At 43.9% G+C, this 27,715-nt stretch overlaps 1 protein-coding gene across 8 annotated transcripts in view; it reads left to right on the forward strand.

The window, feature by feature from the left end:
* LOC131496378 (GON-4-like protein) overlaps positions 1–27,715 on the forward strand; it is a 75,445-nt gene that overhangs the window by 1,111 nt on the left and 46,619 nt on the right. For 4 of the 8 annotated variants that reach the window (XM_058701892.1, XM_058701896.1, XM_058701897.1 and 1 more), the window contains exons 1-6: positions 1,538–1,626; positions 4,025–4,555; positions 10,831–11,016; positions 26,052–26,245; positions 26,940–27,014; positions 27,198–27,248. In XM_058701892.1, coding sequence (XP_058557875.1) covers positions 4,051–4,555; positions 10,831–11,016; positions 26,052–26,245; positions 26,940–27,014; positions 27,198–27,248 — 1,011 coding nt within the window. In that variant the 5' untranslated portion in view covers positions 1,538–1,626; positions 4,025–4,050. Of the gene's footprint in view, positions 1–39; positions 150–1,537; positions 1,627–4,024; positions 4,556–10,830; positions 11,017–26,051; positions 26,246–26,939; positions 27,015–27,197; positions 27,249–27,715 lie in introns of those variants that run through there. The other 4 variants (XM_058701894.1, XM_058701895.1, XM_058701893.1 and 1 more) reach the window with 4 other exon arrangements.

A 27,715-nucleotide genomic window follows, 5' to 3' on the forward strand; every position in this document is an offset into this window, starting at 1 on the left:
AAAAGCTCCGGAAGTCAGGCCCGGCCCCTTTCCGGAAGCTCTCCGCGAGGGGACCCCTCCCGTCGCCGAGATTTCTTGGGGACGAGACCCCGCCCACTGGCGGGCTGTGGGTCCCTAAGGCGAGAAGCCCCGCGGCCCGAGCCAGAAGTGTAGGTACATTTTCATCTGAGGTCCTATACATCCTGTGATTCCGGGTTCCGGGGCTTAATATAGCATAGCGGCAGAATGTTCTGGATGACAGGGACTCCAGAATTTTGGAAAAAGAAAATTCTATACTGCCTGCATTTCAGTATCGTTTGCCATTATTGTTAGGCATTTCTGAGACCGCTAAAGGTTATTATGGGATCTTATTTAAACTTCAGCAGCTCTGATTAAAGACTAAACCAGGTGATGTTGCATAACTCTGAAAAGTTACTGGGAATAATTGTAGAAGCAAAATTCTACAATCTACGGATGGATATTGTGGTGTGTAAATTAAAGTTTTGTTTTGTTTTTTCTTTTTTCTTTTTTAAGGCTCGTGTGTCAAAGGTAGTGGGTATTTCTCTTCCAAAAGCTTCAAGTGCATAGGGCTGCTTAGGGGGAGAGAGAGAGAGAGAGGGAGAGAGATAAGGGCAGAACAAGAGCAAACCAACAGATCTGTGTATTCTGCAGGTTGAAAAACAGGACAGACAAAACTCCAACCTTCTAGAGACTTCCTTGGCATTTGGGAGAGGTAGGGTGATTCAGGTTATAGACTACTGGCAGTAATCTCCATGATTACCTCAATTTCACTCTCTTTGGCTGTGGATGCTCTCATCTTGTTTACAGACAGGATCAGGATCAAATTATTTAAGCGCATAAATATTTGTTGGTACTTCACCTGTAAATTGAGACAGTGTTTTTTTCAACTCCGACATTCTGTCCTTCTAGAAAAGTGGAAAGAACATGGTTCTAGGAATCATTCAAAATCCATGTATTGAATTAATAAACATCGACTCTCTGCCCCAGGCACCTTCCCGGGCACTGGATCATGGCACTAGAAGCTAGAGGATGCCCGATTCCCCTTGATAGCTGTGTGTCTTTGTGAAACCACCTTTCCAGCTGAGACAGAAATTTCTATTCTGTGTAAATTGGAAGGTATAATATACATTGTCCCATCGGGTTTCTTGTGAAGATCAAATCACCTATGATAACGTAAATGAAAACATTTTGTGAAATGAAGAGTATGATACAGCATCAATAATCACTACGGGTTGAGTTCAAGATCGCATTCACTGTATTCAGAAAACCGCACTATTTGTAAGCCAGGAGTCCTCTTTCTGCAATTTTATGAGTTCGCCATTTCTCGGTCCCGATTCCTGGTATCTCGCGGCGAGGATTAGAGAGATGTCAACCTCAGCCACCGAATTGCAACCCGCAGCTTTGTTTTGAGTGGGACAGCTCAAAGCGAGACATTCCTTTAAATTCTTTCGCCAACAACCGACGTGCCGGCTTCAGTCCGCCCGCACCTAGCATGGCGCCTGGAGGTCAGCGCATGCTCCTTGGCTGGCGCCGCGCACCGCGGCTCGGGGGCGCGCACGTCAGTCGCTGCCGTTGGCTGACTTCCGGCGGGAGCGGAGTTGGGTTTCCGCGGGATCTGGTCGGCTGGTGAGGGCGGCGGGGCGCGTGCGGTGGGGCGGGAAGAGGCGGGTGGGAGCTGGACGTCCGGGCCGAGGGGTCGGGCCTGAGGGCTGGCGTGGGGTGCGTGACAGGAGGTGGAGCGTGAAGGTGTCTGGCGGGGCGTGGGGACCGCGGCCGGCTCTCGGCGCCGCGGTGGGAAGCGCGCTCAGGACCCCCTGGTGAAATCTGTTTCCCCGACCGGCCCGCGCTGGCGCTGCCCCGGAGTCGCGTTCATTCACCCTGTTAAGGGTGACTCGAGTTCCCAAAGCGGGGGCCTTTTTAGGGTTGCTGCGTTCGAAGTGTCTGGAGCCCATCTCTGCGCGCTGCTGACTTTGACTAGTAGCTGCCTTCTTTCTGTCCTTTTTCTTTTTTGAAGCTGTCATTCGTCTCTGAAATGTAGGACTCTTCTAGCTGCTCCCACTCCACCTCTTACCTCCTCACCGCCCTCCCCTCACAGGGGTCGACAGAGTCTTTAATAATTAAGAAAAGGCCATCAGCTGATTTTGGGGTGGGGATTTCCTGGTGCCTGAATTAGGGAGGCTTATTTTATTTGTTTTTAAAAAGTTTTTATTTTGCTTCTATTAAGTAATCTCCCCAATGTGGGACTGGAACTCATGACCTTGAGATCAAGGGTCCTGCGCTCCACTTACTGGGCCATCCGGGCGTTCCTGAATTAGGGAGGTTTAAAAGAACATCACAGTTGAGACTGAAAGAGAACTTTCTTACTCCTCTAGTCCAGGCTTTCATGTAGTGCTCTGATAGATGGGCATTCAGACTTTGCCTGAGCATTGTCAGCATAACACTAGGCAACTTATTTTATTCTTGGACCTATTTTAATGAGAGTACAGTTTTTCTGGGTAGAATGATGTAGTCATTTTCCATACGATGCTTAACTCGTGGTCCAAGTGCATAGGATAAGCTAGGGATAGGAAGTTCAGAAGTTCATGCGCTTTCATTCATTATTTCGTTTCTTCAGGGAGCATTCACTGAGTATCCAGTAGGCACATCCTGCCAAGTACTAGGGGTACTAGTTGAAAGAATCCTTTTCCTCAAAGAGCACGTAGTTTTTTTTTTTAAATTTTTTTTTAACATTTATTTATTTTTGAGACAGAGAGAGAGAGAGAGCATGAACAGGGGAGGGTCAGAGAAAGAGGGAGACACAGAATCGGAAACAGGCTCCAGGCTCTGAGCTGTCAGCACAGAGCCCGACGCGGGGCTCGAACCCACAGACTGAGATCATGACCTGAGCCGAAGTCGGATGCCCAACCGACTGAGCCACCCAGGCGCCCCAAAGAGCACGTAGTTTTGAGGGAAGGAGGGATGGGAAAGAGACAGGAGAATAACAAAAGTGATAAATACTGTAAAAGAGGTTTACAAACAGGTGCTATAAGAATGTAAAAGAAGATGCCCTCCAGTTGTTGCCCTTAGGATGTGAAAACTGGAATTGAGGCCAAGAGTTGAGAAGTAACATAGCATAGAGAATGATAGGAATCTCTTGTTTTCAAAACAGAATGTCTATTAATATAGCTTAACCTTTTTAAACAACCACACTTTGCTTTTGGGTTGTTTCTGTTGATGGGGCTACCTGTTTATGAAAACAGCAATAGCACACATTATTGATGTGATAAATTACTATTTAATGACATAGATGCTGTTTTTATTTCATTTTATAGCTGAAGAAACTGAGATTCAGGTTAAGTAATTTATGCAGTTTCAGAAAGTTGGAGAGAAGCTGACTTGGGAAACAAATGCAGACACTGTGACTCCCACTTTGCTCTCAGCATCATGCTATTCTGCCTCCCTGATAGTAACGATCACTGACGTTTACTAATCACTTACTGTTTGATTTTTAGAGCAACGCTATGAGGTAAGAACAATTCCTATCTTTTTCAGTTGAGGAAACTGAAGATTAGAGAGGTTAAGTTGCTCAGCCAAGATAACATGCTAATCGGTGGTGGAGTTAGGGTTTGAACCCGGCACTCTGACCACGGTCACTCCTCTCCCATCTAATGGGAGGTTGCGGGGGGCCCCTGGGTGGCTCAGTTGGTTGAGCGTCCGACTTCAGCTCAGGTCATGATCTCACGGTCCGTGGGCTGGAGCTCCACATCGGACTCTGTGCTGACAGCTCAGAGTTTGGAGCCTGCTTCCGATCCTGTGTCTCCCTCTCTTCCTGCCCCTCCCCCACTCTCACTTTGTCTCACTCTGTCTCTCAAAAATAAATAGATGTAAAAAAAAAGAAAAAAAAAAGAAAAAAAGTGGGAAGTTGTGCATTTGGTCTAAAGTACTGTGTCCCTGACTGAACATGAATAAGTGGAAAGGTGCTTGAAGAAATGCTGTTATCATTAATTAATATGAAGGTGATAAGAACTTGCTTTTCTCTTTTTAGGATGGAACCCAGGTGGGACTTGTACAATGTTGCCCTGTAAGAAGAGAAGGACTACGGTGACTGGGTCCCCACAGCACCAGGGCAGCCAGGAGGAAGAGGACCTAGACCTGGAGTCCGCTGTTAAACCAGTGACTGACCAGGTGAAAGACTTGGGGTCAGCGTCACTCTCTGGGGGTCCAAGTCATGGCAGAGCGGCTGGCCTCCAAGTGCAGTCCGTGCAGGAGGCAGGAAATCAGCTTGGTGAGGAGGATCCACCTCTGAGCTCCAGGGTGCTCACCCAGGACACAAATGCACCAGTTCTGGAAGCTGTTGACGCGGCCATCTCTCAGGGCATCGCCCTACCTTCCTTGGAGTCTTCTCAGCCTCTTGTTGTACACAGTGGTAAAGGAAAGCTCCAGGCCCCTGGCTCAAGGAGAGGGAAGAAGATTGCACTCAGGCCTGGGCCAGTTCCCCAAGAAGATAGAGGAGATCATCCTGTTACAAAGGAGCCTTTTTCAGGAGAGCCTAGTGAAGAAGTCAAGGAAGAAGGAGGTAAGATATGAAACGTCTTAAGCCACGTTTCCCCGGTCGGTGCTAGGTGGCATTCCCTTACAAAGCAGTATTTCTGAAAGGGGAAACTGACCCAGTGTGGGATTGGGACTGTGGAGCTCGTGGGGGTCGGCAGTGAACTTTATGAGTGGGTGGAGACCTTCTCCCTCCCTTTCCCTAGATCCTCTTCTGTATCCTTTTCTTTCCTTTCTAGGGGTGAACTGTGTGGCCTTTTGTGATTCGGTTGTGTCTGTGCAGCAGGGCTTTTGGAGGAGAGGCAGCAGCTTGAAGGAGACACTACTGCCTGGGACTTTGGGCGGGGCTCTGAAGAGATGATGTAACCCTTGAGGGAGGAGTTGTAGTTTGACAGATGGTGGCAGGGGGTATCTTAGGCCGAGAGTAGTAGGCGCCGAGGCAGAAAAGGATGGTGAGGTGGTTGCTTGGAAGAAGAGAGAGATGACTTCCGGGTGGTGGATTGTATAGACTGTGAAGGGCTTTGTTTTTCATGCTCAAGCACTGGACCTCGTCCTGTAGGTGATGGCTGGTTCACAAGTAAGAGAAGCAGAAAGCATAGTTCTCCCGTCAGGAAGCTTTTTTCTAGGGTAGCTGGGAAGACAAGACATAAACATATTATCCATTTGGAGCAGTTGAAGGCAACATGTAGGCGCTGGGGTGTCTGGTACGGGTCATTCGGATTTTTGAAATTGGGACTGGCTGGGTTGGTGGGGTTCCATAGAGCGGGGAAGGAGAGGAGGTGGAGCAGCACATTCTGCAGCCCCGCGTAGGATCCGCGGTCCCCCGGAGGTTCCGCCGTCCCGCAGAGGTTCTGCAGCCCCCCGAAGGATCCGTGGTCCCCCAGAGGTTCTGCCGTCCCGCAGAGGTTCCGCCGTCCCGCTGAGGTTCTGCAGCCCCCCGAAGGATCCGTGGTCCCCCAGAGGTTCCGCAGTCCCGCAGAGGTTCCGTCGTCCTCCGGAGGATCCACGGTCCCCCGGAAGTTCCACGGTCCCGCAGAGGTTCCGCAGTCCCCCGGAGGATCCGTGGTCCCCAGAGGTTCTGCCGTCCCGCAGAGGTTCCGTCGTCCTCCGGAGGATCCACGGTCCCCTGGAAGTTCCACGGTCCCGCAGAGGTTCCGCAGTCCCCCGGAGGATCCGCGGTCCCGCAGAAGTTCCGCGGTCCCCCAGAGATTCCGCCGTCCCGCTGAGGTGCTGTTTGTGCGGGCATGTAGCAGGGCTTCCCAGGGGGCAGTGCGGGTGCGGATGACACAGAGCCTTGCTGGCTTCCCCGTGAGACCTTACAGAGGGTCAGTCTGGGATGTTGGCAGTGAGGTCAGAAAAAGGCGTACCCTAGAGACGTCAGGAGGGAGAATCAGTCTTGCTCGGAGACCGGCATCGTTGCAGTTCTCTGGCCCCAGTGCTGGGTCGGACATCTTCCGGGCACAGGCACTGAGGCACTTGGAGAGGAGTTCGTCCTTCCACGCGTGCTGCCTGAGCTGATTTGGGGCCGTCCAGATAAAATACAACTCTGAGATTTGGAGTTTGGTGAGACGTGGGAGCAGAGATGTTCAAAGTGTGAGTTGTGCTTCTGTGCGGAAAGGAACGTGGAGGAAGCTGACAATCTAAGGCCGAGGAAGTAGATGGCAGAGAGGGAAAACTGGGCAGAAATCTCGGGAAGCAGGGGTGTCCAGAACGAGGCACTTCATTTGAAAGCTCGTGACTAAGGAAAGAGGAGGATGGGGCCTGACGGGAGGCTGCACTGGAGAGCGTGCAGGGGAGTTTCTGGGACGAGGAGGTGTGGTGAGGGAGGAGGAGGGCAGCAGAGTCTGCTCCACGGCAGGAGGGTGGACATGGCCCTGGGGGACAGCAGGGCCACTGAAATGTCTCCTTCGGGCCCCGGGCGTGTTTGTGACGCGAAGGCAGGGGATCTGGAAAGGGCCCGGGAGTCAAGTAGGGCGGGGTGGGTGATCCCCCAGGGCTTCCGAGTCACCTGCTGCTGAGGAGTGGGGTCTACAGACGTTTCCAGGGGTCAGTTTTCAGAGGTCCAGGCGTGGGTGAATGAGACAAACGTTCGTTGTTTACGGTCAGCTGTAATACCACTCCCCCTCACAAGGCTGGATAATTAGAAGTGAATTCTATCATCTTGCACTGTAATGAGCTGTGTATACAAGCAATACCTGGAAAAGAAGGACCTTATGAGAGTGTCTATCCAGAATCCTTTTTCTCCCCGTAAGTAACTTTTTGTTTAATTTTTGCTAAATAGAAATGTAATATACAAGGGGCGCCTGGGTGGCTCAGTTGGTTAAGCGTCTGACTCTTGATTTTGGCTCAGGTAGTGACCTCACGGTTTGTGAGAGCCCCGCTTTGGGCTCTGTGCTGGCAGTGCAGAGCCTGCTTGGGATTCTGTCTCTCCTCTCTCTCTCTGCTTCTTCCCCTTGTGTGTGCTCGCTCTCTCTCTCTCTCGTGTGCACAAGCTCTCTTTCTAAATAAATAAACTTAAAAACATAAAAAAAGAAATGTAACATACAAAACAGAAAAGAAGACTAAAAATTCATATGTATGCATTTTTAAAAATACTGAAAAATTTAAGGTAGAAAAGAAATCACCCCCAACCTTACTACCCACGGTAATTGCTACTAAAATTAGTACAGGAGTGCCTGGCTGGCTCAGTCGGTAGAGCATGTGACTCCTGATCTCAGGGTTGTGAGTTCAAGCCCTACATTGTGTGTAGACATTACTTAAAAATGAAATCTTAAAGAGGTGCCTGGGTGGCTCAGTCAGTGAAGCGTCTGGCTTTCGCACAGGTCATGATCTCATGGTTCTTGTGCTCAAGCCCCACATTGGGCTCTCTGCTGTCAGTGCAGAGCCTGCTTCCGATCCTGTGTTTCTCTCTGCCCTTCCCCTGCTCGTGATCTTGTGTGCTCTCTCTCTCAAAAAATAAACAACAAAAAAAGAAATCTTAAGAAGAATTTATTGTATGTTCTTTTAGTTGTTTTGTTCTCTTGTAAGTAACATTTGAGTATTATGAGTACATAAAAAAACAAAAACAAGGACAAAAAAGTCTGGGTTGAAGTGTAGTAGTTCTCCTTTATCCGTAGTTTCAGTTATCCGCAATCAACCTCGGTCTGGAGGCAGATGATCCTCCTGACGTACTGTCGTCAGAAGGTCAGTAGTGGCCTAACACCGGGTCACAAGGCTGCGTCACTCACCTCACATCCTGTCCTCACGTAGGCATTTCATCATCTCACGTCATCACTAGAAAGGTGAGGACAGGACAGGAAGATATTTTGAGAGGGGAGAGCACATTCACATAACTTTTTACGGTATATTGGTTTTTTTTTTTTTTTTTTAAATTTTTTTTTTTCAACGTTTTTTATTTATTTTTGGGACAGAGAGAGACAGAGCATGAACGGGGGAGGGGCAGAGAGAGAGGGAGACACAGAATTGGAAACAGGCTCCAGGCTCCGAGCCATCAGCCCAGAGCCCGACGCGGGGCTCGAACTCACGGACCGCGAGATCGTGACCTGGCTGAAGTCGGACGCTTAACCGACTGCGCCACCCAGGCGCCCCTACGGTATCTTGTTTTAATTGTTCTCGTTTATTATTAGTTATTGGTAACCTCCCTGCCTAATTTATAAATTAAACTACCCTAGGTGTGTATGGGAAAGAACATAGAATATAAGGGTTCGTACTGTGGGACATGTCAGACCTCTCCTGAGGGTTTAGGAACACATGTCCCAGGGCTACCCGATCAGCGAGTTGTTACATTCCGTGCACCTGCTAAATTGTTTCTAGGCTGCAGGTGCTAGGGATTAAACTCCGTCTGCACTGGTGTGTGTTCTAACAGAATTTTCCCCCCACCCCCAGCCTCTTTTTTTGTCTTCAGAATTTTAATTGTTCTTTTAAAATTGATTTATATGATCTAATTTCTCCTCGTGCTTTTTTTTCTTTGTTTTGTAAAAATGATTAACTTCGGCAGATTTCAGCTCGTAATTAGTTGCCTTGGGCATTTCTCAGCGAATTACTTTCATGTTACCCATTCGCAGTTCTTAGGCTGGCAGTAAACAAGTTACAGATGTGCTCTGTGTTAGGCGTTCCCTTCTGTGTCTCTCTTACTCTTCTCAGCTTCCGTTTCTAGGGGCTTTCAGCCTCCAGCACACGGACAGAGGGAAGGAAAAGCGGGGGTCCTGTGGGGGTTCTCTGAGAGGAGAGTTAAGTTGAGAAGCAACATGATTGGGTAATAGGAAAGGAACATTTTCGGGGTGTCTGGCTGCCTTAGTTGGAAGAGTGTGTGACTCTTGATCTTGGGGTCGAGTTTGAGTCCTTTGTTGGGTGTAGAGATTACTTAAATACAACTGAAAAAAATTAAAAAGAAAAATAAAAAGGAACGTTTTCTCTCTGTAGAGACTGGTGCAGCCTATAAACGGTAGGGACAGTGTTAGAGTAGTTCCAGATGTGTTTTCCATAGTAAAAGTAGCGATGGAAACTAGCTACCAAAGTGAGCTTCTCGTATGTTTAAAACGTCTTTTATGTTGGTTCAGTTTTGAAATGTTGACACCATTAATCTAAAAATTATGAAGATTGTTGACTAAATGAGAGCACTATGTTGGGGCGTCTGGGTGGCTCAGTTGGTTAAACATCTGACTTCGGCCCAGGTCATAATCTCTTGGTTCACCAGTTCGAACCCTGCATCAGGCTTGTGCTGACAGCTCAGAGACAACCTGGAGCCTGCTTTGGATTCTGTGTCTCCTCTCTCTCTCTCTCTGCCCCTCCCTGAACACGCTCTGTCTCTTTCCCTCTCTCAAAAATAAATAAACATTAAAAAAAATTTTTAAAAAATGAGAGCACTATGCTGTGCTGTTGATTGAAGTTCTCTTTTCTAAGGTATTTGACTGAGAGGAACTTTTGATTTGACGGACTCAGGACTTCACTTCTTGTCCAGTCCCCGTTAAAAGCAAAAGCCCTCAGATGTTTTGACGTCATGGAGTAACCATGGGCCCTAGAAATGGAGGATGGAAGATTGAAGAGTAAATGCAGTCAATGATTGATTCATACTTAATTTAAAACTAAAACTTCTTTTCTTTGTTGGAGTGTGGAGGGTGGTCCAGTTTCAAATCCTGTTTACACCAGTTGAAACTGGCCATGTTGATGAGGTAGTAGTCTAGAGTATAGAGGCTACTTTGGGTAGAGCTCAGTGATAAACAACCTGATCTTTTTTTTGAAAAAAAAATTTTTATTTCATGAGATCTTCCTTCTTAATGGATTTCTTAAAAATGTTTATTTAATTTTGAGAGAGAGCGAGCGAGCCGGGGAGGGGCAGAGAGAGAGGGACAGAGGATCCAAAGCGGGCCCTGAGCTGTCAGTACAGAGCCTGACATGGGGCTCGAACCCACAAACTGCAAGATCATGACCTGAGCCAAAGTTGGACGCTTAACCAACTGAGCCACCCAGGCGCCCCTAAAAATTTTTTGACTTTATGATATGCAGACATGGAAGAAATTCATAAATACAGAGGGTGCATAGTGAAAAGGTAGGCACCCCTTCACTCTGTCCTCTGGACCCCAGGTCTTTGTCTTAGAAGCAGGCAGGCAGTTCAGCAGTCCCTTGTGTATAGTCTGTAGATATTCCGCCCGTACACAAGCCTGTATGTATTCTTCTCCTCATGACAACTTGGTTCTAATGTTTACTTTTGATACAGCATGAATGCTTTGCTTTTTGAACCCCCCATCTTCCCCAGAAGAAGGAACGATGGCACCGATGAAGAGTTGAGATGAAAAGGAGAAAGTTGTCTAGTGAACCATAGAATCAACCACGTATTTATAATTTGATGGTGGTTTTTACTCTCCTGCTCTGTAAAATTTACAGAGTCAGAAAGTTCAGGACATTTTGTAATGGATATCATTTATAGAGATTAAATGTGGTGTTAATGATTGTCCATATAAAATGTCCCTTTGTCATCAGAAGTATAACACCCCCCACCCCACTATTAGGGTTCTGATTTCTCCCTAGGAAAAAAATGCATAACTCAAAGCATATTAGAAGTAGAAAGACCTTAGCAATGATCTGGTTCAGCTCCCTGACATTAGATGAGCAAATTGGATCTGAGCTTTGATTTCGGTATTTTTCTTAGGATACTGTCTTTAAGAGAGAGGAATACCTATGTGGTACGTGCATCATTAATGAAATTACCCAGCTGAAGAGGACTTTATAACAAAATGCTGATTTCTGCAACCTGGTATGATTGCAAATGGGCACAGTGTGGAGCAACCCTTGTGATTCTTCCAGGAAAACCTCAGTCTGGAGGGGAGATGCCTTCACTGCCTCTAGGCGCCCACTCTGCCAAACCGGGAGCCCTGCCTGGGAAGTCCCCTCCGTCACATGTCTGTGCCTGTCCCCAAGAGAAGCCACTTGGGACTCTGGCTCCACAAGCTGAGGATGAGACCGAGGACGGCGGACTCTTCATTCCGATGGGTAGGCTTCGTTTCTCTTTTTTTCTTTTTTAATTAAAAAAACCCTCTCTATTGAAGTGTAATGTGAAGCACAATATGGAGAAAACTGCACGTATTTTAAGAGATCCAAGTTCACTGAATTTCAGAGATTGCAAACACCCATGCAAGCGGGAACTGGATCAAAACCAGAATGTTACCTGCACCCAGGGCCCTCCCTTTCAGTTACTACCAACACCCCACCCCTGCAGGACCATTATTCTGACTTCCTGGTTCACCTGTTTTGTACTTTATGAGTGGAATCGTATGTATGTGTGTTTTGTGACTGCCTTTTTCCACTTGTGTTGTCGTGTTATGAAATTGGCCCCCGTTGCTGCACGTACTTGTGGATTGCTCGTTTTCATTGCTGTGTAGTAGCCTTTTGGAGCGTCCTACTATTTCTTTATCCATTCAGCTCTTACCGGGCATTAGGATGGTTTCTAGTTGCAGGCTACTCTGACTGGTGCTGCCGTGGATGTTCCTGGTGCAGCGGTCTGGGTGAGCACCTGCACCTGATTTTCCTTGGGTGTAATTGCTAGGTCATAGGATTAGGCCTCTTTACATTTGTTTGAAATATTGTACGTAAAAAAAATTTTTTTTTAATATTTATTTTTGAGAGAGAGAGAGAGAGAGAGATCGCGAGTGTGAGCGGGGGAGGGGCAAAGAGAGAGGGAGACACAGAATGCTAAGCAGCTCCAGGCTCCGAGCTGGCGGCAACAGAGCCCGACGCGGGGCTTGAACCCACAAGCTGTGAGATCATGACCTGAACCGAAGTTGGATGCTCAACTGGCTGAGCCACCCAGGTGCCCCTAAATATTATATTTTTTTATTGTGAATTATAACACATACACACAAGTGAATAAAGACTTCTAGGGGCACCTGGGTGACCCAGTCGGTTAAGTGTCTGACTCTTGATTTCAGCTCAGGTCATGATGTCACGGTTGTGTGATCGAGCCCCTGTGCTGACTGTGGAGCCTGCTTGAGATTCTCTCTCTCTGCCTCTCCCCTGCTCGAGCTTTATCTCTCAAAATAGATAAACAAACATTTTTTAAAAATAAGAAAAATTATGTAACAGCCACCACCATCAGCATATGGGATGTCTCTCTGACCGCAGAAGTTCTCTCATTCCCCTCTGCAGGCCTTCATCCTCCGCCCTCGGCACCTGCCAGTCTCCCTTCTGTTCTGGCAGGTTCCCGTTTTGTACGGTGTTATTACGCGTGAGGTGTCATACAGTACGGAGCCTTGCGCATCTGGTATCTTTCACCTAGTCTGATGCCTTTGAGATTCATTCGTGCTTTCATTGCTGAGTAGTATTCATTCTGTTCCAACGAAGGACCGCAGTTTGTTTACCTGTTCACCAGTTGATGGGCATTTGGATTGTTTCCAGGTTTTGCCTGAAACTGCTATAAATATTCACATGTAGGTCTTCGATAGACATAAATTTTCATTTTTCTGGGGTAAATAACTAGGAGTGTCATTGCTGGGGCTTGTGGTTTATGTTTAACTTTGTAAGAAACTGCTGAACTGTGTTCCAGGGTGGCCGGACCATCTTACACTCCCACCTGCAGTATGTGAGATTTGCAGCTGATAGCCTCCAGCCAGCCGCTGTCAGACTTTTAATTTTATCCGTTCTAGTAGGTGTATTTCCTCCTGGTTTTCAATTGCATTTCCCCAAGGAATAATGCTACAGAGCATATTTTCATGTGTTTATGGCCATCTGTAGATCATTTTTGGTGAAATGTTAGTTCATTGTTCTGTTGTTTGCCTTCATTCCTTTTGTAATTAGTACGTATCTTGCAGGAAATACTTTAAAACTATGCATCTATCCTGTTCATCTTCAAATCTTTGTCCACTAATTTTAGCATCCATTGGTAGATTGCCTGTAACAGGCTTTTTTTTTTTTTTTTTTTTAACTTTATGTATTTATTTTGAAAGAGAGAGAGAGAGAGAACCAGCAAGGGAGGTGCAGAGAGAGGGAGGGATCCAAAGCAGGCTCTGTGCTGACAGCAGAGAGCCTATCGCGGGGCTCAAACTCACAAACCATGAGATCGTGACCTGAGCCAAAGTCGGATGTCCAACTGACTGAGCCACCCAGATGCTCCATTACTGTGTTCTTCTAATGGCAATTTTTTATTTCTCTCATGCCTTCTACTTCTATTAATTGGGATTTTCTATAAAGAAGAGCTGTCCTGGGGCACCTGGGTGGCTCAGTCAGTTAAGTAAGTGTCCGCCTCTTGATTTTGGCTCAGACAGGTCATCATCTCATGTTTCAGGAGTTCATGAGTTTGGGCCCTGCGTTGGGCTCTGCACTGATAGCATGGAGCCTGCTTGGGATTCTCTCTCTTCCCCCCACCTCTCCTTTGCTCACACATGCTCTCACTCTCTTTCCCTGAAAAGAAATAAACTTTAAAGAGGACCTGTCCCTTCTTCATTATTTATTTATTTTTTCAATTTTTATGTGAGTATGGACTGAGATATTTATTTTATTATTTGAGTTACAATGCAGTACTGTCGTTATCTTGCTCACGTTGTTTTAGTGTTAGCTACAGGGAGATGCTCCAGGATTTACTTTTGTGGAATATGGTTTTGGTGTCATATCAAGGAACACTGCCTAACCCTGGGGCACCCGGCTGGCTCAGTTGGGGAACCTTGAGACTCTGGATCTCAGAGGGTTGTGAGGTCGAGCTGCACACCGGGAGGAAAGCAGACTTAAAAAAAAAAAAAAAAATGATTAAAAAAAGAAAAGGAACTCTGCCCAAACTGAGGTCACAGAGTTTCTTTTCTGCAAGTTGTATGGTTTTACATATTACATTTAGGTGTATGAACCATGTTGAGTTAATTTTTGTATCATCATGTGTGAGGTATGTTTGAGACTCTCTTGCATGTGGATGTTCACTTATTTCAGCACTATTTTTGGAAAATATTTTTTCTCCATTTAATTACCTTTGCACATAGGGCACCTGGGTGGCTCAGTCAGTTTGTCGTCCGACTTTGGCTCAGGTCATGATCTTGCAGTTCATGAGTTTGAGCCCTGCGTTGGGCTCTGTGCTGACAGCTTGGAGCCTGGAGCCTGCTTCAGATTCTGTGTCTCCCTCTCTCTCTCTGTCCCTCCCCCATTCACACTCTGTGTCTGTCTGTCTCAAAAATAAATAAAAAAAAAACATTTAAAACATTAAGAAAAAATAAGTTACCTTTGCACCTATGTAAAAAAATCACTTGGCCATATTAGTGTGGACTTTTCTGGACTCTGTTCTGTCCCACTGATCTGTGTGTCTAACCTTTCACCAACACCACACAGGCTCGATCAGTATAACTTCACAGGGAGTGTTGAGGTCGGGTAGTATGAATCTTCACTTTGTCCTTTTTATTTTTTATTATTTTTAATGTTATTTTTGAGAGAGAGAAAGAGAGAATGCGTGCGCACAAGCCGGGGAGAGGCAGAAAGCGAGAGACACAGAATCTGAAGCAGGCTCCAGGATCTGAGCTGTCAGCACAGAGCCCGACGTGGGGCTCGAACTCATGAACCACACGATTATGACCTGAATGGAAGTTGTATGCTTAACTGACTGAACCACCCAGGTGCCCCCCCACCCCCACCGCCTTTTTAAAACAAGGTTATTGAGCTATTCTAGGTCATTTGCATTTCCATGTAAATTTGAGAATTGGGTTGTTATTTTCTTCAAAAATACTTGCTGAAATACTGATTGGAAATGAATCTGTGGATCAATTTGGGAAGAAAGTTGTCATCTTAACAGTATCGAGTCTACTAATCCGTAGCAAGATACATATATTTATTTAGACGTTTTAAAAATTTCTCTCAGCAATATTTTGTAGTTTTTACCATATACACTTTTCACTTATATTTTAGATTTATGAAACATGCATTTTTTTTTTTTTTTTTTATGCTTATGTCAGTTTTTCTTTTCAACTTCTAGTTTGTTGCCAACATACAGATAGAGTAGGCTTGGGTATATCAGTATATCTTGTGACTTTGCTATAAATTCATTTATTAGCTGTATATATACTTTATAGATTCTTTTTTGTTTTTATTTTATTATTATTTTTTAACATTTATTTATTTTTGAGAGAAAGAGTGCAAGCGGAGGAGGGACAGACAGAGGGGGAGACGTAGAATTGGAAGCAGGCTCTAGGTTCTGAGCTGTCAGCACAGAGCCCGACATGGGGCTCGAACCCACGAACCGAGAGATAATATGACCTGAGCCGAAATCAGATGCTTAACCAACTGAGCCACCCAGGTGCCCCCATTCTTTTTTGTTTTGGAAGAGTTTATTTGTTTTGAGAGAGAGGGAGAGAGAGAATCCCAAGCAGGCCCTGCGCTCACAGTGCAGTGAGATCGTGACCTGAACTGAAATTGAGTCGGACGCTTAATGGACTGAGTCACCCAGGCACCCTTACTTTATAGATTCTTTAACAATTTCTTACAGAGATAATTATGTCATCTGAGAACAAGGGTTTTTTTTTTTTACCTTCATTTCTCTTTCTTCCTCTTCTTCCCTTTATATCTCCCTCCCTCTCTCTTCCTTTCCATTTGTCAGTCCCCCTTTACTGTGTACAACCCTGAGGGGAAGTGGCGAGAGGGGTCGTCTTTCCTGTGTTCCTGGTCTCTGGGAAGTATGTTCCGTCTTTCACCGTGGAGCTGAAGCTGGTTTATAGCTGTGGTGTATTGGATTGAGGAAGTTCTCTACTGTTCCTAGTTGCTGAGAGTTTTTATGGTGAATTGATGTTAGATTTTGTGAAAAGCTTTCTCTGCCTCTATTGAGATTGTCTTTTGTTTTGTTTTGCTTTTGATCTGTTGATATAGTGAATTATATTGATTGATTTTCAAATTTGAAAGCAATTTTGCATTTCTGGGGTAAGCCACACCTTTTGGCCATGATATATTACCCTTTTTATATATTGCTGGATTTGATTTGCTAGTATTTTAAAGATTTTTGTATCTGTGGTCAATAGTTTTCTTGTACTGTCTTTGTATGGTTTGATATTGGGGTCATGCTGAGTTGGGAAGTGTTCCCTTTTTGTGCTTTTGTTTTTGGAAGAGCGTGTGTGAATTGGTATTACTTCTTCCTTTTTTTTTTTTTTTCTTCAACGTTGTTTTTTTTTTTTTTTTTTTTTTTAATTTATTTTTGGGACAGAGAGAGACAGAGCATGAACGGGGGAGGGGCAGAGAGAGAGGGAGACACAGAATCGGAAACAGGCTCCAGGCTCCGAGCCATCAGCCCAGAGCCTGACGCGGGGCTCGAATTCACGGACCGCGAGATCGTGACCTGGCTGAAGTCGGATGCTTAACCGACCGCACCACCCAGGCACCCCACTTCTTCCTTTTTTTTTAATATTTATTTTTTTTATTTTGAAAGAGAGAGTACATACGCATGAGCTGGTGAGGGGCAGAGAGATTGAGAGAGAGAGAGAGAGAGAAAATCCCCTGGTAGGCTCTGTGCCGCTAATGCAGAGTGCATGGGGCTCGAACCCATGAACTGTGAGATCATGACCTGAGCCAGAGAGAGAGAGAGAGAGAGAGAGAGAGAGAGAGAGAGAGAGAAAATCCCCTGGTAGGCTCTGTGCCGCTAATGCAGAGTGCATGGGGCTCAAACCCACGAACTGTGAGATCGTGACCTGAGCCAAAGTTGGATGTTTAATTGACAGCCACCCAGGTGTCCCTACAGTTGGTATCTTTCAAGGTATTTGTCTGTTTCGTCTACCTTGTCACATTTATTGGCATAAATGTTTTCATAATATTCCTTTGTTATCTTTCTATTATCTGTAGGGTCTGCAGCGGTGTCTGTTCTTTTATTCTTGATACTGGTGATTTGTGTCTTTTTCTTAACCACTCTGGCTAGACGGTTTTCAGTATTCATCTTTGAATTCAAAGGACAAGATTTTGATTTCATTAATTTCTCTATTTTTCTGTTTTCTATTTCATTGATTTTTGTCTGCTTTCTTTCTCCTTGCTTTGGGTTTAATTTGGTCTTTTTCTGGTTTTCTTAAAGTGGAAGCTTAGATCACTGATTTGAGACTTTTCTTATTTTTTAATAGTACTTAATGTGTCACTTTCCTGTTAAACACTTGTGTTAGCTGTGCCCCGCAAATTTTGTTTGATATGTTATATTTCATGGACTTCAGTTGACAATATTTTCTAATTTCCTTTGGGATGTCTTCTTTGACCCACAGATTATTCAGAAGTGTGTAGTTTTATTTCTTTTTTAAAAAAAAATTTTTTTTTTTAACGTTTATTTATTTTTGAGATAGAGACAGAGCATGAACGGAGGAGGGTCAGAGAGAGAGGGAGACACAGAATCTGAAACAGGCTCCAGGCTCTGAGCTGTCAGCCCAGAGCCTGACGCGGGGCTCGAACTCTCGGACCTTGAGATCATGACCTGAGCCGAAGTCGGCTGCTCAACCGACTGAGCCACCCAGGCACCCCTAGCTCTATATACTTTTATTCATTTTAAAAGGTTTTGTTTATTATTATTTTTAACATTTACTTATTTTGAGAGAAAGAGTGAGGGGAGGAAGATAAAGAGAGGAAGACAGAGAATCCCAAGCATGCTCTGTAGCTGTTAGCACACAGCCCATTGTGGGGCTTTAACTGACAAACTGTGAGATCATGACTTGAGCCGAAACTGAGTTAGATGCTTAACAGACTCAGTCACCCGGGTGCCCCTTAAGTGCCCCTTTATACCCCACGTGGGGCTCAAACTCATGACCCTGAGATCAAGAGTTGTGTGCTCCACTGATGGGGCCAGCCAAGTGCCCCTGCTCTACATATTTTAAAACTCTGTGTTTAGGTGCATGTACCTAATGACAAATGTGATTGGGTTTTGAGTGTTAGAGCAAACTGGCGTTTCTGGGATGAACCTGTTTGGTCATGACGTATCAGACTTTCCATGAGCTGCCGGACCCATTTCCTGATAATATAATTCAAGGTTTTGTGTCTTTATTTATGAGAGGTACTGGCTTTAATTTTCTTATAATGTCTTTTTCATGTGTTGGTGTTTGGTAACTGGCCTTATAAAATAAATTGGGGGGTACCTGGGTGGCTCAGTTGGTTGAGCATCCGACTTCACCTCAGGTTATGATCTCATAGCTCGTGAGTTCGAGCCCCGCGTCGGGCTCTGTGCTGACAGCTCAGAGCCTGGAGCCTGCTTCGGATTCTGTGTCTCCCTCTCTCTCTCTGCCTCTAACCCACTCGCATTCTGACTTTGTCTCTCTCAAAAATAAACATACATTAAAAAAAATAATAAAATGAATTGGGAAGTTTCCCATCATTGTCCACTCTCTGGAAGAGTTTATGTAAGGCTATTATTTATTTCTCAAAATTTTGTAAGACTTCACCAAGAAGTTACCTAGGCTTGGAGTTCTCTTTGTCAAAAGGATTTTAAATTATGGAGTAAATTCTTTAATAATATTAGGACTATTCAGATTTCCTGTTTCTGTCAGTTTTGGTCAGTTGTGTTTTTCAAGGAATTTGTATGTTTTCTCTAAATTGTCAAATATTTTGATGTAAAGTTGTTTATAAAAGGCTTATTTTGGGATTTTTTTTTTTTTTTTTTTTTTTTGTGGTTTTAGTTTTTAACTAATCTCTATACCCAACAGGGATTGAACTCCATTACCCTGAGATTAAGAGTTGCACACTCCACCAAACTGAGCCAGCCAAGTGCCTCTATTTTGGGGTATCTTTAAGATTTTTTTAGGTTTATTTATTTATTTTGAGAGAGAGAGAGAGAGAGAGAGAGAGAAAGAGAGAGTGAGTAAGTGAGTTGGGGAAGGGCAGAGGGAGAAGGAGAGAGAGGGAATCCCAAGCAGGCTCTGCACTGTTAGAACAGAGACCAACGAGGGGCTAGAACTCATGAACCATGAGATAAGGACCTGAGCTGAAGTTGGGTGCTTAACTGACTGAGCCACCCAGGCACCCCTGTCCTCTTTATTTCTGGTTGGAAACTTTTTGTTGAGAAGTCTGATTTTTTTGTTGGTAAGTTTGGCTTGAGGTTTATCAATTTTATTAATCTTTTCAAAGAACCACCTTTTGGCTTTCTTTTTTTAAAATTCTATTTATGTTTTCTGTTTCATTGGTTTCTGTTCATTATTTCCTTCCTGAAATTTACCTTATTTGATTTGTTCTTTTCTAGCCTCTTATAAGATTTTCACTTGTTTTCTAATATATACATGCACAGTTGTAACTTTCCCTTGAAGCATTGCTTTCGCTGCGTTCTGCAAGCTATGATGTGTCATATTTTTGCTTTCATTCATCTTAAAATATTTCTAATTTCCTTTATGATTTTTTCTTTGATTTATGGATTATTTAGAGATACATTGCTTACTTTCCAAATATTTGAGGATCTTTCCAGTTAAACTTCTTTATTTATTTCTAGCTAATTCCACTGTGGTCAAAGAGTATGTTCCGTATGATTCCTGACCTTTGAAAATTGTTGAGACTTAGTGAGCATATGGTCTGTTTTATGTGCCCATAAAAATAATGTATTTTGTGGGTGTCATTTAGACACTTGTCATTTAGATCAAGTATTGTGTTCTACATATGTCTGTAAGTTCAAGTTTATTATTTATATTGTTCAGATCTCTTATGTCCTTACTGATTTCTTTGTCTACTGTTGTATTAGTTACTGAATGACATTTGTCAGAATCTCCAAATATGATTGTGGCTTTATCCTTTTTTTCCCTGTCAACTTTTATTTTATATATTTAAGCTCTATTATCAGATGCATACCAATTTAGAATTGTTTTGTCTTCCTGTTGAATTAACTCAATTAGTATGAAATGTTCCTTTTTATATTCTTGCCTTAAAGTTTTCTTTGTGATATTCGTGTATACGTGGTTTATAGTATTTATATTCTTTTGCTTTCAACCTTTTTTGTGCCTTTATTTTTAAAATGTTTCTCCTAAGGGTGCTTGGGTGGCTCAGTCGGTTAAGGGTATCTGACTCTTGATCTCGGCTCAGGTCATGATCTCACGGTTTGTGGGTTCGAGCCCTGTGTTGGGCTCTGTGCTGACAGCTCGGAGCCTAGAGCCTGCTTCATTCAGATTCTGTGTCTCATTCTCTCTCTGTCCCTCCCTGACTTGTTCTCTGTCTCTCAAAAATAAATAAATGTATTAAAAAATGTTTTTAAATGTTTCTCCTATGTGTAGCCTAGTCTTTTTTAAAAAAACTTAGTCCGAACATTTTTGCTTTTTAATTAGCTCATATATATTTTTTTATATTTAATGTAATTTGAGTTTATGTTTAATGTATTACTATATTTAACGTTATACATAAGTTGAGTTTATATTTAACGTAACGTAAGTTGAATTTTCTATTTTCCTCTGTTTTTTTTTTGTTTCTTCTTTCCTTCTTTTGATTAACCAAGTACTTTTATTTTTCTTCATTATTAGTTCTTTAGTTTTATATTCTTTTTTCTTGCACATGTTACTCTATAGATTAACAATATGCATCTTTTTATTTTTAAAAGTAGTCCAAGATTTGATGTGCTTTTATGTTTTTAAATTAAAAAAAATTTTTTAAAAGTTTATTTTGAGAGACAGTGCAAATGGGGGAGGGGCAGAGAGAGAGGGCAGAGAGAGAAGCCCAAGCAGGTTCCACATTGTCAGGGCAGAGGGAGATGTGAGGCTCAAATTTATGAACCATGAGATCATGACCTGTGCTAAAACCAAGAGTCAGACACTTAACCAACTGAGCCACTCATGTGCCCCAAAACTTTTTTTTCTTTTTTTTTAAAGTGAGCTATATGCCCACTGTGGGGCTTGAACTCATGACCCTGAGATCAAGAGTCACATCCTCTACCAACTGAGCCAGGCAAGTGCCCCAACATATACGTCTTTGAAATTATTACATTGTACCTTAAATGTGTGCTTTTACCACTTTCAAAACAATACAGGAATTTTATAGCCATTTCACTACATATATCTACTCCTGCCTTTTGTGCTATTGATGTTATGTTTTACTTCTTCATAAGTTTTAAACCCCTAAGACGTTATTGTTACTATGTTAGCCAGTCAGTATTCATTTATATTGATCATAGAGCTAACCTGTCTTGTGCTTTGATTCATCCTGAAATTCTTTTCTTTGTTTTTATCTGGGATCTTTTATATACATATATTTAATGTTTACTCATTTTTGAGAGGGAGGGGAGGGGTAGAGAGAGAGATGGAGACACAGAATCCATAGCAGGCTCCAGGCTCTGAGTTGTCAGCACAGGGCCCGACATGGGGCTCAAACTCACGAACATGACCTGAGCCGAAGTTGGATGCTTAACCAACTGAGCCACCCAGGCACGCCTATACTGTATTTATTGAAAAAAAAATCCACATATAAGTGGATGTGAACAGTTCAAACTTGTGTTGTCTGAGGGTAAATTGTAGTTTTACATTGTTTTACAGTTGTTTTTGGTGGGAAGGTTTCCTGTGTTAAAAAAAAAAAAAAACATAGTTGTGGCCAGAATCAGTGGTCCTGGGTGTGTTTTTGACAAGGTTCTTAAGCAACTGTTTTCATACATCATGGCAATTTTGGTGATATTACAGAACCCACCTATATTTTTACTGACTTCATCCACTTTCCAGTACACTTATAGTGTATTTTACTTTGAATTTATTGGTTGCATCATTGGATCTATTTTTCAGGGAATGGCTTGTTTTTAGCCATCTTCTATCTCATGGAAGGAAAAATTAGATTTTCTTCTTTATCTTTTCCAGTCTGGTCTTTGGAAGCCAAAAAAAAAAAGGGGGCTTCCTTTTTCTAATTTTATTTTTTTATTTTTATTTAAAAAAAAATTTTTTTTTAACCTTTATTTACTTTTGAGACAGAGAGAGACAGAGCATGAACAGGGGAGGGGCAGAGAGAGAGAGGGAGACACAGAATCTGAAACAGGCTCCAGGCTCTGAGCTGTCCGCACAGAGCCCGACGCGGGGCTCGAACCCACGGACCGTGAGATCATGACCTGAGCCGAAGTCGGACGCTTAACCGACCAAGCCACCCAGGCGCCCCTCCTTTTTCTAATTTTAAATTTCAACTCTTTAGAATTCATAGAGTCTGTGGTATCCCAGTATTTTAGAAGATAAAGGATTAGTTTTAAAACAGAATAGCAAATAGTTGAACTATCTGTTCTTTTTTGGATTGACTGTGTAGTGTTTTGGAATTTGAGTGTATTAGATTTTCCTTACAAACATACATTCCATAATAAAAACTCAGCATTACAATCAGAAATCAGAGGAGAAATATGTATGCGTAATGTAATTTAGACACTGAGATGGTTTAACTCCACTTTGATTCCGTGTTTATATTCTAAATGTAATTATGCTAACTCTAATGATTTTTCCATGAAAAAATACTTGCATTTAAATTTTATGATGGGGCACCTGGGTGGCTCAGTTGGTTAAGCGTCCGACTTTGGGAAGGTCATGGTCTCACAGTTGGTGAGTTTGAGCTCCACATCGGGCTCTGTGGGCTCTGTGCTGTCAGCGTGGAGCCTGCTTAGGATCCTCGCCCCCCACAACAACCCTCCCGGCTCCCGAGCTCACTCACTCTCTTTCTTAAAAATAAACATTGTAAAAAATCAATTTCATGATAAACTTTCACCACAATTCATTTGTTATTTTTATTTTTCTTCATTTAAATTATTTTGGTATTTCATTTTTTATTTTATTTCTAGCGGGGATAAATGTTTTTCAGCGTATATCCTAAGACAGTGCTACTCAAAGTGTGGTCTGAGAACCAGGGCCAAGTTTGAGAACTAGTTTGAAACAAAGTAATTTATGGAAACTGAGAGTGAAAGTTTAGAAATTTCGTAACATTTGACATGATGGCTACGTTCTTTTTTTTTTTTTTTTAAGTTTATTTATTTTGAGAGGGGTGGGGAGGGGCAGAGAGAAGAGGAGAGAGAGAATCTCAAGTAGGCTGTGCACTGTCAGCACAGAGCCGGATGTGAGTCTTAGAAAGTCATGGACCTCGAGGTCATGACCTGAACTGAAATCAAGAGTTAGACACTTAACTGACTGAGCCATCCAGGCACCCCCATTCTTTTTTTTTTTTTTTTTAGTGTTTGTTTATTTTGAGAGAGAGTGTGCTCAAGAGTGGGGGAGGGGCAGAGAGAGAGAGAGAGAGAGAGAGAGAGAGAGAGGGAGGGAGGGAGGGAGAATACCAAGCAGGCTCCATGCTGTCAGGGCACAGTCCAATGTGGGGCTTGATCCCTCGAACTGTGAGATCATGACCTGAGCCAAAATCAAGAGTTGAATGAATGCTTAACCAACTGAGCCACCCAGGTTCCCGAGAAGCTCTTTTTTTAGTTTATTTTGAGAGAGAGCGAGAGCGCGTGGCAGGGGAGGGGCAGAGACAGAGGGAGAGAGAGGATCCCAAGTAGGCTCCGCACCGTCAGCACAGAGCCAGCCCGATGGGCTCCAACCCATGAACTGTGAGATCATAACCTGAGCCAAAATCAAGAGTCAGACACCCCACTGACTGAGCCCCCCAGGTGCCTTGAGAAGCTCTGTTTTAAAGGATAGTTTGGTTCCTCATCAACTAACTATATAAAATTCTATAAAATTTAGCCGCTTCCATTATATGTTTCCTTTTCTGGCCTTCATTTTAGTGAATTCTGATTACATTTTGTACGTCTAAATTTTATAAACGTTTCATGTTTTGGTGATGTCTCAGTTAACAAACTTTGTTGCTTCTAGTATAGTATTAGTAGTTTGAACTTCTGTCATTTCTTTGAAACTCCCCCCCCCCCCCCCCCCCCGGATCAGCTTTGCAATTGACAGTGTTACTAATAACTTGGTAGGATGGGATTGGAAGGCGGAATCAGAGCTTCTTCGGGTCTCAGAAATCTTTGTGCTGCAACTGCTGGGTCGTTGTTAGCTGCAGCCCGGGGACGATGAGGAGGCAAGGGCAGATGGCAGTACCACGACCGGGCCGGACCGGGCCCGACCGGTCCGCATGAGAGAGGATGGGGAGGAAGGGTGGGGCGCAGAGAGAGGGCATCCAGGAGACTCGAGAGAGAGGAGTTCTGGGATTCGTGGAGAACCGGTGAGGTAAGAGAGACTTGGGGGAAAGAGGTGGATACAGAGGCCTTTGGGGAGTTTTGTCGTGTGTTGTGCGGTGTAGTTCTCCCTTTGTTGCTTTCTCAAAAAAGCGTCAGCCAAGAGCTTCGTCACTCTTCAGACACTTGCTGAGGTTTCCTGTTCCTTTTGCGGCACATCTTGAAGCAGCACATTTGGTTTAGGTGTCGCGACTAGAAGACGCTCGTGTTCGAATTCTACCTTTTCTTTTTTTTTCCACTTAAAAATCATTATCAGAACAATTTCCATTTCACTGAGAGCTCTTTTTTTTTTTTTTAAGGTTTTTAAAAAGGTTTATTTTTAGGGCGCCTAGGTGGCTCAGTCGGTTAGGTGATCAACTCCAGCTCGTGGTTCATGAGATCGAGCCCCATGTCGGGCTCTCTGCTGTCAGCACAGAGCCTGCTTGGGATTCTCCGTCTCCCTTTCTTTCTGTCCTTCCCCCACACCTGCACGCGCGTGTTCTCTCTTTCTCTAAACGTTAAAAAAAAAAAAAAAATACATTTTTACCTGTCTCCTCCCTCCACAATTGCTTAAAAAAGACAATTTTTAATGACTCAGTTACAGTCCAGTGTATGAATGTACCATTGTTCACTTAACCACTCCTGTAATATTGGATGTTTAGGTGTTTTCCATCTTTTTGCTAAAATAATTAATGTTGGGACACATGGGTGGCTCGGTTGGTTGGGTGTCTGACTCTTGATCTCAGCTCGGGTCATGATCTTGCGGTTTCTGGGTTCGAGCCTGCGTCTGCCTCTACGCTGGGCAGCATGGAGCCCACTTGGGATTCTCTCTCTCCCTCTCTATCTGCCCCTTCCCTGTGTGTGTGCTCTGTCTCTCACTCTCAAATAAATGAACTTCAGGGAAGAAGAAAAATAATGTTGAAATGAACAGTGTGATGATTAGTCTGTGCAGATCTAATTATTTCCTTAAGAATAAGAATTACTGGGTTGGGAGTCATACACAATGATCAGATTCTTGGTGTGTGTTCACAAATCACTAATAATTTTTCACGATGCAAATATTGCCAGGCTGTGGTTGAAGGTCACAAAATCCTTTTAAACAGAGAAGGTCATCTTCATGTGAGTCCTCTCTAATACGTGTTCGCAGAGGGCAGCAGGCCGAGAACGTCGGACGGATGAGAACTTCGTTTTGGGATTACGTGATAGTCTGTTTCAAGACTTAACAGATTCTAATAATCAGGAAGATTTTCCCTTTGTCTGGTTGTATATATGCTCCCTTCTTGTAGAATGGAGACAGCTCTGATGCTTCCCCCCTTTTCTTGTAGAGCTCAGAGTGAATTTTTTATTGTTTGCTCCTTGTTTTTCTTCTTTCTAGATGGAGGAGTCTAATAATGATGTTAAATTACATCGTATAACATTCCAATGGTTATGAAGCACTTCGATATAGTTATCTCACTTAATCTGGTGGCATCCCTGTGAGGCAGATGTCTATATTCGCAGAAGAAAGAAAATGAGACTCTGGCCGAGGTTGCCCAGAACTGAAACACAAAGCCAGGGTGTCTGGTGTACTGTCTGGGCAGTGCAGAGCAGGAATTAAGACTGGGTTCCAGGGCTAGAGAACGTGGTTTCAGAGCATGGCCCTGTCATTACTAGCTCTTGGGACAGTTTCGTAATCTGTGTCAGTTTCTTCGTCTGTACAGTGGGAGAGATGATAGTCCTTGCCTCCCGTGGTTGTTAGGAGGACTAAATAAATATGCCTAGTGTGCAGCAGAATACCTGAAAGATGTTGAGCAGATACCGGGTGTTACCGCTATGACGGTTCTCCCCACTCCACCGTCACTGTCGCCATATTGTAGGCTTCTTTGATTTCCAAGGCCAGTGAGCTGGCAGCTGGTTTTCATTTACGATTGGCTTCTTGGGTTAAGTTCTGGGAGCGGTTGTTTCGGAGATTCTGATGGTGTTCTCGGTTTCTCTGCAGAAGAGCAAGGCAGTGAAGAAAGTGAGAAAAGGCGAAAAAAGAAAAAGGGTACCAAGAGGAAACGAGATGGAAGGGGTCAAGAAGAAGGCACTTGGGCTTGCGACCTGAAGCTGGACGACGTGCTGGACCGCACGCTGGAGGACGGCGCCAAGCAGCACAACCTGACCGCGGTCAACGTGCGCAACATCCTCCACGTGAGTAAGGAACGCGATGGAAACGCCTCTTGGAGAGCACGTGAAACACTCAGGGAATTCTTGGTTCTTAGTATGGGAATTGGTGATTTTGTGAGGTGCGTGCGCCAAAAAACTTTTTCCCTCCCAACACGCTTTCTCATTGCGCTCAGCACGCATTAGAAGTCTGAACACACATGTAAAAAGACCTTAACTGGGAAGGTAAACTGTTCCTCTGCTTCCTCCACTGACTTGGTGGGTTGTCCTCGTGGTTGGCAGACTCAGAGATGATAATGTTCACAGTGGACTTGCTCTTTGGTGGGTTGATAGATCTGAAAAGATGCCAGGTTAACGGTTTACTGTGCACATTTGCTGTTACTGTTCTTTGATATGTATCCACACGGCCATTTACAAAACCTTCGTTGCTTGTTACTGCTTCTCTGAAGCACGTAGTCCGTTATTTCGGAATCTCATTCATGCTCTTGGTAGCTGCCGGTGGGATCCATCTGTTTGCTGCGTTATTACAGTTTGAACTGTGTGCTTCTGTCCAGAACTGGCTTTACCCCAGTCTGAAGCCGTTTCAGTTTCTGGCTCTCATCTGTCCATTCCGTGTCCACATGCAGTGGACATGTGTCCACTCTAGCGGAGTTACAGAGGACTGAGCGTTGTCTAGATTACACATCTTTGTTGCATAAAGTGAAATTTCATCTTTCTCCAGGAAGTAATCACAAATGAACATGTGGTAGCTATGATGAAAGCAGCCATCAGTGAGACGGAAGATATGCCCATGTTTGTGAGTAGTTGACTGTTACCCTTTAATGTCAGGGAACTGAGCTATGTAACGGGGCTGTGCATAGGATGTTACTTGGGACTGTGTAAATAGCTTGGTGGTTGGGGGCAGAGGGTAGCATCTCAAAACCCCAGGTACACATGATGATTTTTATTGACTGTTTTCTTCTCATTTTCCCTGCCTCAGGAGCCCAAAATGACACGCTCTAAACTGAAGGAAGTGGTGGAAAAAGGAGTGGTGGGTGTTCTTTTTTTTTTTTTTTCTTTATTTAGTTTGGTAAATAAAATCTAATTACAGGTTATTTGCAGGGGAAAAACATATAGGAAGGATTTACTATGGTCTGGGTTTACATCCTGAAATACTTGTGAAAGAGAAATAGAGACAACATGCGGAATCAATATCAAAGTTTATTCTAGTTGATGCGGAGGTCTTGCTTTTTGGAAGTGCTGGGTAGATAACCATTTAGCACGGTTGAAAGCGTGAGCAGGGTCAGTTTTCCTATTCACGTTATATGGGGCGTTATAGCATTTTTCCAAGTATGTTCCAGGGAGCACTTGCATCAGTGTCGCCTTGGCATGGGGTCCCTCGGGAGTGCTAATGAAAAATGTGTATTCCTTGGCTCGCCTCAGACCCGGAACAGGGAGCTGGATGTAGGGCCTGGGAACATGCATTGTTGGAAACAGCAGCTGGCTGTTTTGCACGCT

Source organism: Neofelis nebulosa, chromosome 15 (genome assembly GCF_028018385.1).
Source record: "Neofelis nebulosa isolate mNeoNeb1 chromosome 15, mNeoNeb1.pri, whole genome shotgun sequence".
NCBI lineage: Eukaryota > Metazoa > Chordata > Mammalia > Carnivora > Felidae > Neofelis > Neofelis nebulosa.